Below are 15720 nucleotides of genomic sequence, written 5' to 3' on the forward strand. Positions count from 1 at the left end.
TATCATTTCCTTGATTTATATTCTCTTTCTAATGATTATAAAACTCTCATTGCTAAAGTTTTGAGCCTTTTAAAAAAATCCCCTAGTTTCCTTGATTTCTAATCTCTCTTTGCATTCTATCTGTTATGAAATTTCATCAGCTTTATTCTCTAGTTCTTCCACTGTGGGGTGTGTTTGTACTTACATATGTATGTATATGCATATGTCTTTACTTATGTATGAATGCATGTTTTTGATGGTAATTTCAAAAAGTTGGTTTTATTAGAAGCTTTCTTAAAATATATGCAACCCTTGTTTATATGTAGCTGAAACATTAGAAATGTTTTACTATTGGGCAGTTAGGAGGGGGCAATTTTATAGTATTGATAACAACATTGACTTTACCATTTCCTTTTATTTGTCACGGATAATCTTTCTCAGGAAGATTGTTAGTCCTTTTTCTGTTACTAATTACTCAGGAACAAGGCTAGGCAACATTTAAAGAAAAGAGGTTTATATTAGCTCATTTTTGTGATGTAAGGTTGAGATGCCCTATCTGGTAATAGTCTTCTTGCTGTCAGAGTCCTCAGGCAGAACAAAGCACATGGAAAGAGACAGGCAGTGTAATGTGTCTCCTGTCATTTCTGCCTCTCTTCTTGAAAATCCACCAGTGCTCAGTCAGAGGACTCCACACTAACGGCCTTATCTATTCACCTTCCCAAGGCCCCACCTCCAGAGTCATGTCTGGAGAGAATTTCCACATTCTTAGTACTTCACAGTGGCTATTGAACTACAACACAAGTTTTGGAGGTAATAAACCACATTCAGACCATGCCAAAATTAGTGTCTACTGTGAAGCATATTCTTGTCCTCTCACTGTGAAATATAAGCCTAGCTATCATAGATTATGAGGCACTTCTGGGAAGGAGTGAGCCAGCTGTGAGTCTTCATTTACTACAAACAGATGTTAAGTGAGTTCTCTTGCTGAGTAGTTAGGCTTGGGGTAGAGCCCTTCTGACACTGAGTTTATGTCCGTGCCATTCACTCACAGCTTCACGAGTAGTCAGTCTCCACACCTAGTCAATCATGCAGTCACTTTTCTTTCAAGTTCTCATTTGTTTAATTTGTTAGCTAATTCTCTCTCTCTCTCTCTCTCTCTCTCTCTCTCTCTCTCTCTCTCTCTCTCTCTCTCTCGATTTTGAAGACAAGGTTTCTTTGTGTAGCTTTGAAGCCTGTCCTGGAACTCACTCTGTAGACCAGGCTGGCCTCAAACCCACAGAGATCTGTCTGCTTCTGCCTCCCAAGTGCTGGGATTAAAGGGGTACACCACCAACTCCCTGTCTCTTATTTGACTCACCCATCATTGTCCACATGTGTTCTTGGTACTGCTCATCTGCTCTTGTTGCCTTTGTCTCATAGGTTATGAATTTTTATAATCTTGTTACAGTCACTTTAGTGGGATTTGGGAGGTAGCAAGAGTATGTACGATAGGCATGGAATCTACTTGTAAAAGTTTAAAATGATTATTTACCCTGCCATATATATCATAAATACTTTGTGGGGTTTGCTTTTGTCAGCCTCTTTAAAACATTTCTTACAATAATTCCTATTTCATTCAATTATTTCATATTAGCCTACTTGTTACATTTCCCTTTAATTTATGACTCAATTTAAATTCTTGACAAAGCATAAGATTTTTCTCATTTGTTGCTGTTCACATCTTTTCTTGGGCCATTATCATGTCCTGTTCCCCATTACAAACTTCATTCGTTTACATCTTTCTCACCCACTTTCTTCACTTTTAAATTTTAATTGAATTCTGCATATTTTGACCTACTAAGAACAAAATATAAGATGGCAAGGTCCGATAACTAAGACTAGGGGTCAGCTGAATTGCTAAGATATGCAAGCAAGATAGTTACGTGACTTGATTGATGTTATAAAATATAAATAACATTGATATAATATGTTGGTGTAATATAAATTTGATTTCAGAGAACTTCATCTACAATAAATTTGTCACCAGGAGAAGTGGAAGAAGAAGAGGATCCAAACACTTGTGGGCCCACAGGAATTTGGGAGGCATTGACTCCTTGTAACGGATGTAGGAACCTTGGCTTTCCCATGCTTGCACAGGTAAAGGTTTGCTTTTATTCAGTAAAAAACAAAACTGTAAGATGGTTGCATATTTATTTGATTCCATTTTTTCCCTTCAGAAATGTACTTAGTAGCTTCCTGTGTGTGTCAGCACAGCATATAGTGGATTTACACAATTTTTATGATTTTAATTTTGTTTTTGGTACTCAAAGTTTTTCCTACTTACACATTTTAATGTTCATGATGCATAAATATGTCATTTAAAGGAAGAATATTTTTGACAAATAGTGAGATGTGATGTAAAGCTATCGTTAGAGGAGACTATATTAAGGTTGTTTAAAAGCACCGGTAATGATACATAATTTCTTAGCACAATGAAGCATTATTGGAATAATATAAATATATCCTATGTCTCACTGGGAAGTTTTTAAAAACAAGAACGTAGCACTAAAATATGGATTATATGTCTATAAACATTTCACTATTTATCAAATCATCTTTATTCTATTATGGGCTCCAATTTTCAGAAATTAAACGAGTTAAGAAATTTGAAGCTGAAATAAAAAATATTTCTACATGAGGTGAGATAAACTTAATACCAATGAAGATAATGTTAAAATAAGATTATGTAGAAAAATGCATAGAAAAGTAATCTAGGACAGATAAAAGTCACTTTGTTTAGAAATGTGTACCACAAGTATAATTTTATCATTTTTCTCATGATCATGTCACAGAAAATTTGACCATAGCCTTTCAATTTCTAATAAGAATTATTGTGGAAAGCTAAACAGAATATTCAACTTGGAATATAGTATTTAAAAATTTCTCCATAGGACCTTTGTAATATCTGTTAATAAAAATAATGAACTATGAATTCTCTGATGATGGAAAATCAGTTCATTGATGTTCAGCATTTGTGGGTCATAGCAGTGAAGTTCTTCACTTAGACATGTCTTCATGCACAGTGTAAAAATTGGTTCCCATATTTACATGGGTGAAGAGGAAGGGAAAAGCACAAAGTTTTGTTTTATGAATATCCTAATCTGATTAGCAGATTCATAATGCATAATAATGAACATCTTTGCCCATTTTTAATAAAATTCAAGTCTTTGTAAAGTATGTTTTTAAATTATTTGTGCTATGTATTTTAAAGAGTAGGACCGTTAGAACAAAATAAAGTGTCAGAGCCATTCCTATAACACTGTCACTCAAATCATTAATGCTGTGACTATCTCTGGTTACCCAACACTTTACTGACTGCTCTAAGTATCTTCTCTTTATTTTTTAAGTATTGGTGGTAGCTTTCTTCTGATTGACAATTTTTAAATGCTAGATTTGTCTTTGTCTATTTGTCTATGAAAACCAGTGTTGCTTGAATAAATTTCTCAGATGGTCTAGATACCAATATTTCAGTAGTTACATTTATCACCAAATGTTCCTAATCTTCAGCTTTTCTGTTGTCTTAATTTGTGTGTATGTGCACAAGTATATTGTGTAGCTTTTTAATATAAAATTCATTAAACTTTTCGAAGCTACTTTTCCTTTAATTTATTGCTTTTAATATTACTTTTAACTTCAATAACAAATACTATTTTCTATTGGATTTTACTTGTTAGAACCTAGTTTTCCTAAACACTTCTATGAGTAATAACATAATCCTCACATTATATTTCATCCTTGCATTTTGGATTTACATCCAAAATCTTATTTATTTCTGCTTTGCTAATATGTAAGCCACACGACTTAGAGTTGATATTTTTTTTACCCCATGTTATTTATTATATTTAAACTATTACCTGATTTGATTGTTTGCTTTTTAACTTTTATATTTTATAATTACTATGCTAGGTTTAAAAGTGTTCTCATTTGGTTTTAATTGCTTCAATATTAAATATACAAATTTGCTTGTGATGCAGTACTTTTTAAATTGGATTTAATCTAGCAAACCAGAAATGGGACTCTTACTAATGCTCTCCTCATATAAGTTCTTTAGAATGTGTATTGTGTGTCTGAATATGATTATTCACAGGCTCGTCTTTAAATACATATAAATAAGCCATATATATGCTTATAGATTTTTATTTCAAAAAGCATGTGAAGGAATTTTACGGTTTTACAATTAACAGACACATATATTTTAAATTGCACTTAGTATTAGTGTGTGTGGATGCATGTACCATTGTGCATGTGTGGACATTAAAGGACGACTCTGAGGACAGAATTCAGGCTGTCAGGCTCACTCACATGGCAGGTACTTTACCCACTTAGCCATCTCTCCAGTCCCATGTGTGCTTTAATATATTTTATAACTTGCATCATCTTCAAGACACTGCTTTTATTTCATTAGAGGATTTTCTGAGCATATGATGTAGCCATCCAGAGATAGCATATTTTACATATTTTTAAACTATTTATCTTTAACTTATTGATTATTTCTTAGCTTTTTTAGAAGAGACGAGAGGACATGTATTATTTCAGAAGTTTAAGGAAACTGTGGCTTACTCTAAGGTGATGATGAGTGTCTGGGTTTCTGCTCAGAAGCAGGAGATAAAGCTTACCACCAAAGGGATATACGCTCTGGGAAGACACTGAGTCAGGAAGCCAGTGTTTCTGTTCTAGGGAAGCCTTAGAAAAGAAATGGAGACTGTGCAGTGGTCTGGATACCATCTACTCAGTGGTTAGCCACGGACCACTCTGTAGTGAGCTAAGGGTCCCTACCTGCAGGAAGTTAACAGTATGATTACTCTCACACTTTTCAGACCATCATCAGCCTCAAATGAAATGTACTGAGATGAAATAACATACTACTTGAAACAATTTGTACTATAAAAATATTAAGGTATTTAATGCCTTTTCATTTTTAAGTGCTTTGCCCAAAGTAACCTATGATTAGATATACTTTCACAGTAATACAACCTTGGAATTTTTAAAATTAGAGCATCCAACCTACAAGACATTTTTCATATTTAGAATCTATTTTTTCATATTTCTAGCATATTTTGGGGACCATTAAAGTCAGTATCCACATATCAAGCTTAATGAATAGCTATTTTCTTATAGTCTGGTATGCATTCCTTTGCCATTGGTGCTTTATACATTTTACATACCCAGATATGTAAAGACTATATTCAATGTATAGAACAACTTGTATTTCATATTACTACTGTTTCATTTAATTGAATCTAACTAACACATATCAAATATATTTTATGTTTTAAGCATAACATTCACCTTGCAGAGCACAAATATTATGGAAAGAAAATAGACCTACTTAGTATCCATGTTCCCTGTACATCTAATCCTAAAATGTTTTAAGCTCAAACAATATTTTGACTTGTAAAATGAGAACATAGGCCTAATTTCCAGTTTTGGTCCAGGCTTTGAATGATTTAATATTTCAGAATGTAGTTTTCTTTTTCCTTCCTGCAGTACTAAAACTGGAATGAACAGGCTAAATGATGGGCACTTTCAGGTTCATGCCTGTGGTGAATCATATAGTGTTTTAGCTTTTTAATGTGACTGGACCAACATCTCTGCAAACAATTCCTCCTAAACTCACGAAGGTTCAGAGTCCTAAACAACATCAGGTAATAAAGTTCTTAGAAAATATTGAGATTCAGTGTCACTAGAGGTTTTTATACAAAACCAGTAAGATAAGTTGTGCGGTGAACTAGAAGGGAAGCCACAGAAGCCCTTTCTAGAAAATATGTCCACATTTGAGTCTGTTTCGCAACACTAATAAGCACAGTGGTTTCTACCCTTTTAACATGTGTGCCATGTGCTAGACATTTCACAGACATAGTTTCTATTGATAAATGTTAGAATTTCCCTAAAGTTATGGCTTCCAAATGATGGCTCACTTGGTCTTGGACCTTTTCAAATATCATGGATGTGCAGAAGTAAGGGTGGGGTTCGCTGCATTCAAGCCTTTCTAGGACCCTTATATGCACTCCCCAAGGCTCTTCCCTGATACCCTGTACCTTACAGGGTGCCTGTAAGCCTCCCCTGATGACTTTAGGATAGTAAACGTGGTTTTCCCAGTGAAACTTTTTATGTGAAGAAGGATACAGATTAAAGATTTAAAAAGGCTGGCCAGGAACAACAGGTATCACTGGAGCTGTTTTTGTGGATTCTTATCTGTACAGACTTCAGGAGAAGTGGCTTGGTTAGTTTTAAGATGTTTCTATGCTTGTCTCTTTCCAACATGGCATGACCATACCTGGCCAAGTCCTTGCAGGCAGCAGCTGATTCGGCTAGCAGCATGTTTTTAGATAGTATGAAACCGGGGCAGGTGTGAGAAATGCCTGCAATGCCTATAGTCACCATTCAGGCATGGTTGTATATGTGAATCACTGTTCCTCTTTGCTGGTCTAGATGAAGTCACTCTTAAACATCAGTGTGCATTTGAAGAGAGAAATTCCTCTCTGTGCTGTTCTGTTGCATTTCTATGCAGAGGAGAAAACACGCTCACTGCAGTGCTGCTCTGGGCTGTTTAATTTGGTAATAGACTGGCTGTTGGTGGCTGTCTTTGATCAACTCTAAGGGTCTCTGCCACACTTTTCTAAACATACTTACATGGCATCGTGCTTCTCTGGCAAGTGGCAAGTTGGTTGATTTCTATGGCTTTTTTTTTTTTTTGTCTCTGAATGACTGAGGATCTACTGGGAACTGTTGAACAAGTGCTCAGCTTTTGCATACAGTCAGGCCTCTGGATTCAGGCAGTGCTCTGCCCAATACGTAAGGTGTGGGGATATCTAAGTTTCAGGCCATTGCAGATATGACACCACATTGTTGATAGGTTGTACAAATGTGAGTACTCCAATAGGAGAACCAATGTTGAACCCTAAAATACTGGCTCCTAAAAGCTCTGCACTCTGATTCCAAAATTTCAACTTCAAATCATACTCTTTCCCCTCTCCTCTGACACTTTGCACCCATTTCCTCCTAAACAAACTGTACAGGTCCTGCTTTTATCCCCATCAATTGCAACCTGTATTTGTCATACACCCTGTGATTCTGTCACCCAGTGGCCTCTCCATTGGCTAGGGACATTGTCTTTTGCATTCAATCATACAGTTCACTGTGGCTTGCCCTCCCTCACCACCTGTCCATACCCTAACAAAGTCACCCCAGTATATCTATCTGGAGGTCTTAGTACAAACAGCACATGTCTTTTAAGAAGGGTCAGGTGAGCTATTAGGTATAAATACTCTATTGGAATAAAATATATGCTATGTATATTCTTTTACCCAGCACTTTTAGTCATGGGCATTTACCTTAGAGACAATTGGAGAATTGTCTCTATCTTGATGTGGTATGGTTTTTATTTTCATCTTTATAGTTTCTATTTTTTATTAAAAAGTAGTTCTTGGGAAAATATTATTAGCAATATATTTTCTTACAGCTAATATACATTTTCTGTTTTGACTTGCCACCAAATTGGTAATATTTTAAAGATTTTTATCTAGACATCTGTGCCCTGACTATATAGTGAAAATGGAGTTGAGTATCATATCTGTCCTACACTATTCACCAAATGTCAGGTTGTTTTTAGAAATTCTGAGGAACCTTGCCAGCTATTGTAGATATTATCAATTAAATAACTGTCATATTTCTATTGACATGGTAGTATTCATGATAGCATACTATGCATACCAATAATTGTGATTGTTGAAAGTTTGCTTCTTCAGGTGAACACAAACATATTTTTTCCTACTGGAATATATGGTTATTTCTGATCATATTGGTACTTTTCTTCTACTTGGTGAGGGGCTTATTCACATATGAACAATTATCCTTACTGGGCTTTCCAAAGTCCTTGTATCTGAATTTACATTGGAGTTCTGTTATTTTCCTTATAATGAAAAAGAACAACAAGACTAATATATATTTAATAAATGGACATCTTAAAAAACCAGAATGCTTTTTTACAGGAATAACTGGAAAATAGCATTGGTGTTCGCTAATTTATGTATTTTATATAAAATATTATAGAAATACTGATCCTCTTGAAATAATTTCTGTCATGCACAAATGTGAAAATATTTATCTTAGGGTTTGTGAGAGCCCTGAGTTAGTTTTATCATAGTAGGGGAACACAGGCACATCAGTTGTAGACCCTATACATTCACGTATGTTATGAACAATAATTTGAGTGAAGACAATAGATCTTTTTTCACATTACCTGATGGCCATCATGTGCAGGGCCCTGACAAATGTGTCTCTATTTTTATGAATCTGATTTAATTTACCTGAAACTCCTGAAGCTGCTAGGAAACTGCCCTAGTAGCATTTGCCTCCATGTTTGAGAAACTCAGATGACTGAACAAAAATCTGCTTGAACCTGCTCGAGAGTAAGAATCATTTCACGGGAGGCTATCTCTCTTGCACTTGGAACCGATTTTCATGTAGCTAGTTATTAGGTATGCTCAAAATTATGCTCTCCTCTACATTATAATTCATGTCATTGGGTTAATCATTTAACTTTTTTGAGTTTTATATTTTTTATATCCTTAAAATTGAGATGATCCTTTAGCTATCAGCTCAGAATAGTTACAGTTTTGCCACAGAGGTTTAACTTTTATCCCTCCTGTAATGAAACTATAATATGATGAGACCTCATGAATAACAATCAAGAGACAAGGTACTATTTAAGCAATAGCCATGGAAATTGTATAGTTCGGTAATACAATGCTATTCTGTTTCTGGACACTTTTTACTTAAACTTTTAATAGAATCAATAATTATCATGTAGAAAGGACAAGATGTTACTTCTATATGATGGGTAGGGTACTCACATTAACTTGACTTGATTCTATGAGTTAAATATCTTAACATATGCCCACTAATAAACATGGCTGTTATAGAATAGGCTTTTTACCAAAGATGTCACTTTCCTTCCCTTCACAACATGTACATTATGGCATTTATGTGGCAAAGGTAGATGGCTATGTGGTGTTTGTAGATAGTAAACTGAAGGATCTTGAATTGAGGTCCAGCACAATCACAGCGGTCTTCATAGAGGAAGGCAGGAGGACTAATGGCAGAGAAGATATGATGCTGGGAGAAGTCAGAGTGATACAGTTGTTGCTAAGTAAATGCAACCTCGGGACACTGGAGAAGCAGAAAGTGGATTATCTAGAAGATCATCTCAAATGAATTAATCCTGCTACATCTTGAAATCAATCTGGTGAGAACTGTTGGACTTTTTGATTTTAAGAACTGTTAAGAGAACACATCAAACATTCTGCTGGCTAGGACTTGTTAAGTGGTATTATGGAGAAAGTCTGTATTTCTTAGAGATTACCTAAATCGTTATAAGTACAATGCTTACAGAAATGTGAATGTTAAAGGCCCCACAGGTTAATATTTGGAATAGACTGAGGAAGATTTTAGAGGGGATGTGCCTTATTGAATATATGAATCACCACTGACAGGATGTTGGTAGACGTGCAAATGTTAAAGGTGTTAGTGTAAGTATTCAGAAGTGATGAAAAGTACATCCCCCAAAATAGGGGAGAGATATACTTGGGATGCTGTAGCAGAAAGTATAGGAGGATGGTGCATTACAGGTGACTAGTAAATGATGAACTTGGGTCACTAGTTGGGTAGAATGCTGGATAGTGTTGTGGGAATGGCCTGCTTTCTTCTCCCTGCCCACAGTGAACCTAAGGAACTCTGCATTTATGACTAGGATATGCTTAAGCTCTCCAGACTTGAAAAGATGCTAATAATTAGAGATTTGCTGTCAAAGAAGGATATGGTGGAGAGAGGATGTGCCTCAGTAAAATTAAACACCCACTCCCCCTAACACACACACACACACACACACACACACACACACACACACACTGCAGCTTTTAAATCACACAGATCTTTGAAGAAATTAAACCTATCATCTGTAGTTCTCCTCAGGTATTTCAACCAGAGAGGAGACCATCAGAAAATGTGTGCGGTGTTCATAGACCTACAAAACTTTTGAGAATGTTGTAATGGCAGAAATACTCACAGATAAGATCTAAAGGGAGAGATGGAGGACAAAATAAAAATATAAAGTATGTGGATTCCCAAACTTCTACAGTCAGGAAACTGGCTTGTGAAGCTTCTCAGGTGCAAACATATGTCAACCTTTATGAAACAGGAAGGGAACAAGGGTGGGGCTGGGCGCTAAAGGAGTCTCCATAGGTTGTCTATTTGGATTTATAAACTGCTTTTGGACATCAGCCTCCCCTTTAAAGGCCTTCTGCTTTTTCCTCTAAATGGAATACAGCCACATATAACATTATGTTATTTACGTTTATGTATATTTATGTGTGTCTGTACAAATGTATGGCATGTGTGTGTGGGGCTTACAGGTGTTCACACCTGGTTTCTGTTTTCATTTTAAGACGTGGCTTGGTTTCATGAACTACAGAAGCATGCTTACATTTTAAAGAAATGGGAATAACACAGCATAGTGAAAAGAAGTTAGCCAGATCTGGGTTTTGACCATAACTTTGTAACTCACTAGGTATGTGCCTTTTATAACCTGTCTTTTGTTTTTCAGATATCTTCAAAAGAGAGACTTTATATTTATTTGAAGGGTTGATATAAAAGTTAGAGAATGTGTTTAAAGCACATAGTAGGGCCTCAACAAATGGTAGTTATGTTGCTGTTAGTACTTTGCTCCCCTAGAAATTGTATACCAATATACCTTTTAATAAGTCATCCAATCTTATTCCTCTCTCTCCAGAAACAAAAGCATATTTTCAAACTCCCAGCTTTCCCTAGTATAAGCAGTAGGACCTCAGAGATCAATTGCTTTAAGTCTTAGTTTCATCATTTTTAAAATTGGAAGAATACCAGTACTTGCATCCTAGAGGAAAACTGAGGAAGAAATGACACACTCTATGCACTATGTGCTTGCCATAGTGTCCAGATGTGTCAGAATCCTGGTAAGGGTTAACTATAGTGCACAGAATTGCAGTAGAACATTTCTAGCTGGGATCTGGACGAGATTCCAGAGTACCGACTCCCAGACCCTCAAGCTGAAAGTGTGATTGCATGATTTCACAGGTACCTTTTAGGTGCTTCAACAGTTACCTCCTCAGAAACTGAAACCTACCTGAAGGTCACTGAAGAAGCATGCTGAATTCTTAGAAACTAACTTCTCAATGGGATGTGCGGCCTCGTTAGTCTGTGAGATGGCAGCTCCTTTCAAATGTTGGTGAGCCATGAGCTGCTGCACAGCCACCCATGTTAACAGGCCTAACCAAAAGCATTTTCCTTCTGAAAGTGCAACTTAATCATCCTCAGCCAGAAGTGGTTTTGTTTGTCTTAACAGCCAATGGGCTTTTGACATGTGTTCTTACCTCTCCTTTGGAAGCCTTTTTGTTTTGCCTGTAGTTTTAGAAATATGGGCAAATACAGCTCTCTGTGTCTTTGAGAAGTACTCTCATTTGCAGCCTGCTCAGCCTCATGCCTCACATGTGCTATGCCTTTGGACTGTGTGTGTTGAATCCCAAGGTTGTTCTTCCATGTCACCAGAGAGAGGTTCTCTGATTCTCATTTCACCACTTCCAGTAATGCATTCAGCTTCTCCTAACCAGTTCTCTTACCTATAAAATGAGAATAATTCCAATGCCACTGTTTTGAGAGGATTAAATAGACTGACAGATATCAAGTCATTTTTGATTGTTTGGGTTTGTTCAGCGCAGGAATACTGGCCCTTGTTATAGCTAAGGTATGCATTTAGTTCCTCTCCCTTTTTGTACTTACTACCCCATCATGTAAGTGTAAAAGTTACTAATTACTAAGAACACTAATATATAATAACAACAAAGTAAAAAATACATAATATCTCAAACTGGTGTGCAATGATTGAATGCTATTATGTTGTTTTCTACTTTTGTTGATAAATATTTTAAACATTATGTATATTTTTACATTCACCATGGCAACAAAATTAAAACTACATTTATGTTAACTCCAAGGAGTCCTGTTTTTCCATTGGTTTTGTGCCCAAGCTAAGATTTTGTTCTACTTACCATGCTGCATCATATCAAAATCCAGGTGAAATGAATAATGACCAAGACAAGTCTCAACTTATGTTACACCTTGCCAGTGGCTGGCCTGGAACTTATTCTAAAAGGAGAAGCAACCATAACAGGATGAGTGGCATCATCTTTCGTTTCTGCTTTATTTCTGTCATGCAGATGGGCCTCAGAAGGATAATTACCTTTCTGTGTGACCCTGTAATACAGGCTGATCAAGACCTGTTTCTTCTCCCATTTGCCTCTTCATTTTCTTGCTCTTTGCCCAACTTCAGTTTCTCAGGATGCATATACACTAGGCCAGAGGCATGCCAGTCCAGAGCCTCATGGCAAGGAGTCTGACTGATTGGAAATTATTTTTTCTTTTATTTAATTAACATTTTTCATTTATTTTACATACTGGCAACAGTTTCCCCTGCCACCTGCCACCTATCACCTACACCCCTCCACATCCACTCCTTTTCCTCCTTCTCCAGAAAGGGGCAGGTTTCCCAAGGACGTGAGCAAAGCATGGCACATCAAGTTGAGGCAGGACCTAGCTCCTCCCCCTGCATCAAACCTGGGTAAGGTAATCCAGCATGGGGAACAGGTTCCCCAAAGCCAGCTAAGCATCAGAGACAGGTCCTAATCTCACTGCTAGGAGGAGTCTGACAAACAGACCAAGCTACACAAGTGTTACACACATGCAGACACCCTTGGTTGGTCCCATGAGGTAACACTCCACTGTGTAAATGTACCACATTTTCTTTATCCATTCTTTGGTTGATGGGGATCTAGGTTATTTCCAGGTTCTGGCTATTAAGAATAATGCTGCTAGGAACATAGTTCTTGTGGTATGATTGAGTATCCTTTGGGTGTATGCCCAAAATTGGTATGGTTTTGAGGTAGAGTGAGAACCAATTTTCTGAGAAACCACCACATTGATTTCCAAAGTGGCTGTACAAGTTTTCATTCCCACCAACAGTGGAAGAGTGTTCCCCTTACTCTATATCCTCTCCAACATAAACTCAAGTCCAAGTGGCTCAAAGACTTCAATATAATCCAGTTATGCTGAACATGGTAAAAGAGAAAGGAGGAAGAAACCTTTAACGAATTGGCACAACAGACAGCTTCCTGAATAGAACACCAGTAGCACAGACACTGAGAACAATTAATGAATGAAACCTCCTGAAACTGAGACGCTTCTGTAAGGCAAAGGACACAGTAAATAAGACAAAACAGCAGCCTATGAAATGGGAAAAGATCTTCTCTAACCCCACATCTGGCAGAGGGCTGATCTCCAAAATATGTAAAGAACTTAAGAAACTAAACACCAAAATATCAAATAATGCAGTTTTAAAATCGGGTATAGATCTAAACAGAGATTCTCAATAGAAGAATCTCAAGTTAGAAAAGTTTCAAAAGAATTGTTCCTCACTAAGTTTGAGGTGAGAAATCGATATGGTCATGTGAGGATGGCATCCAGCTATTGCCAGGGAATAAGTGAAGAGAGAGAGGGAAGAACGGGTAAGAATGATGAAAGTAAGTGGTAAGGTAGAGAAAAATACAACAATTGTAGGCTGCATTTGGAATTCTTGGCTACAAGGGATGTATCGATTTTTCAAACATGTAGTCATGATGGGAATACAAGGCAGGAACTTGAGCAATTTGTCATTGTCACTTGGATGTGGAAAGAAAATTACAAAACCTTACATGTCTTTGATGTGCCATTTTTCATTGCAACAGGTGGACAGATGGCTACCTAAAATATGCTGCTAAAGGTTTTTAGGGATGGATTGTTTTTTGATAATTAAGTTCGTAATTTATTCATAACTTGTTTTATGTTTTAGTAATGTGCTGTAGCTAAAGAATCCCCAAGACTTATTTCATTTCTGAATTTAGCTCCCCCACCTCAAGTCAGATCATTTCATGTTGGTTGCTATAGAAAGAAATATATCACCATATAATTAATATAAGGCAATTAAATACCTTATAGAAAGAATTTAAATATACTTTAGTTTTAATCATGAAAGCTCCAGTTTCAACCATTCCTCTTCAGGCTGAGTAAGAAGTTGCCTGTCATGTCATAGACTAGTTCATAGAGCCAAGTGTCTACTTCCCACAACAAGAATTTTTAGACTTAGCCACCATGGGAGTCACATTTTCAGGGTTCTGTTATTTAACACTAGTAGTCTATTGCCTTTCTTGGGCTCATCAGACTTAATTCCTATCTCTTCTCTTACTCTCCACTGTTGTAGTGTTTTTCAACCTTCCTAATGCTGCTACCTACAGTTCCTCATGTTGTGGTGAGCCTCAACCTTAAAATTATTCTCATTGATACTTCATAAGTGTAATCTTGCTACTGTTACAAATCATAATGTAAAGTATGTGTTTTCCAGTGGTCTTTGCTGATCCCCGTGAAAAGGTCATTTGATCCCAAAAGGGTTGTGGCCCACCCACAGGTTGAGCAACATTGCTATATGTTCATCTTTTTTAACTTGTTCCTCTTATACTAGCTTTCTTTAAAAACACTATGTACTTCTGTATGTTAATTTACATTGGCTACACTGTTACCATTAAAGTGGTAGAAAGGGAAACAAATTATGTCTTTGGTGATTTGTACTGTCTTAAGAAAATAAGGTAGTGGGAAATAGCTGAAATGAGCCTCTGACATATATATATGTGTATGTATGTATGTATGTATGTATGTATGTATGTATATGCTATGCACATGCAACATCTCATACACACAGGCATCAACAACAATAAAAGCCACCCCTCCCCCCACACTTTCACTTTGTGAATTGTGAAGCAGCTGAGTGTGTTTCCACCAGCTTATGATTGGAAGAAGAAAGATGAGCAATGGAAGAAGCATGATAAGAACTATGAATGTGGTCCCTGTAGAGTGCCTCTTAGTTTGACATACACAGCAGAGAGATCCAATTGGAGTGACATCATAGACATGCTATCTGCAAAAGAAAAGAGAGTGTTTTGATGGGCTGAGAACATCTGCAGGTAAATTCTACTTGGTGAGAAGATAGTGGGTACTTTTCACTCGGATAGTCTTTCCTGGAACCCAGAAAATTAGTATGAAGGCGAATCTCCAGTGTGGGAGCAGTTAGCATTGGTAGGCTGCAGAGAAATTCCTTCCATTCCATGCTATACCACAGACTGTTGTAGATATTATTTTAAGATGTGTTCCATTTGTTTATGTTGTGGAACATTTGCTTAATGATGTGAAAATGTGTTTCATTCTTTTATGTTGTATTTGTTTAACTCTGTGAGACTTTGTTACTGTGCCTGCCTAAAACACCTGATTGGTCTAATAAAGAGCTGAATGGCCAATAGCAAGGCAGGAGAAAGGATAGGCGGGGTTGGCAGGCAGAGAGAATAAATAGGAGGAGAAATCTGGGGTAGAAGATCAAGGAGCGAGAAAAGAAGGGACCAGGCACCCAGTTACACAGCCAGACGTGTAGTAAGAAGAAAAGAAAATACATGCAGAAATAGAGAAAGGTAAAAGCCCAGAGAAAAAAGGTAGATGGGATAATTTAAGTTAAGAAAAGCGGGCTAGAAACAAGCCAAGCTAAGGCTGGGAGCTTATAAGTAATAAGCTTCCTCCATGTGATTTATTGGG

General features: G+C 36.8%; 1 protein-coding gene across 3 annotated transcripts in view; it reads left to right on the forward strand.

The window, feature by feature from the left end:
- The window catches only part of Anks1b (ankyrin repeat and sterile alpha motif domain containing 1B), a 1028376-nt gene that overhangs the window by 271390 nt on the left and 741266 nt on the right, over positions 1-15720 (forward strand). For 2 of the 3 annotated variants that reach the window (XM_027392602.2, XM_027392606.2), the window contains exon 9: positions 1975-2115. The exons of the other annotated variant lie outside the window; for it this stretch is intronic. In XM_027392602.2, coding sequence (XP_027248403.2) covers positions 1975-2115 — 141 coding nt within the window. The remainder of the gene's footprint in view (positions 1-1974; positions 2116-15720) is intronic. 3 annotated transcript variants of the gene reach the window in all.

Source organism: Cricetulus griseus (genome assembly GCF_003668045.3).
Source record: "Cricetulus griseus strain 17A/GY chromosome 1 unlocalized genomic scaffold, alternate assembly CriGri-PICRH-1.0 chr1_0, whole genome shotgun sequence".
NCBI lineage: Eukaryota > Metazoa > Chordata > Mammalia > Rodentia > Cricetidae > Cricetulus > Cricetulus griseus.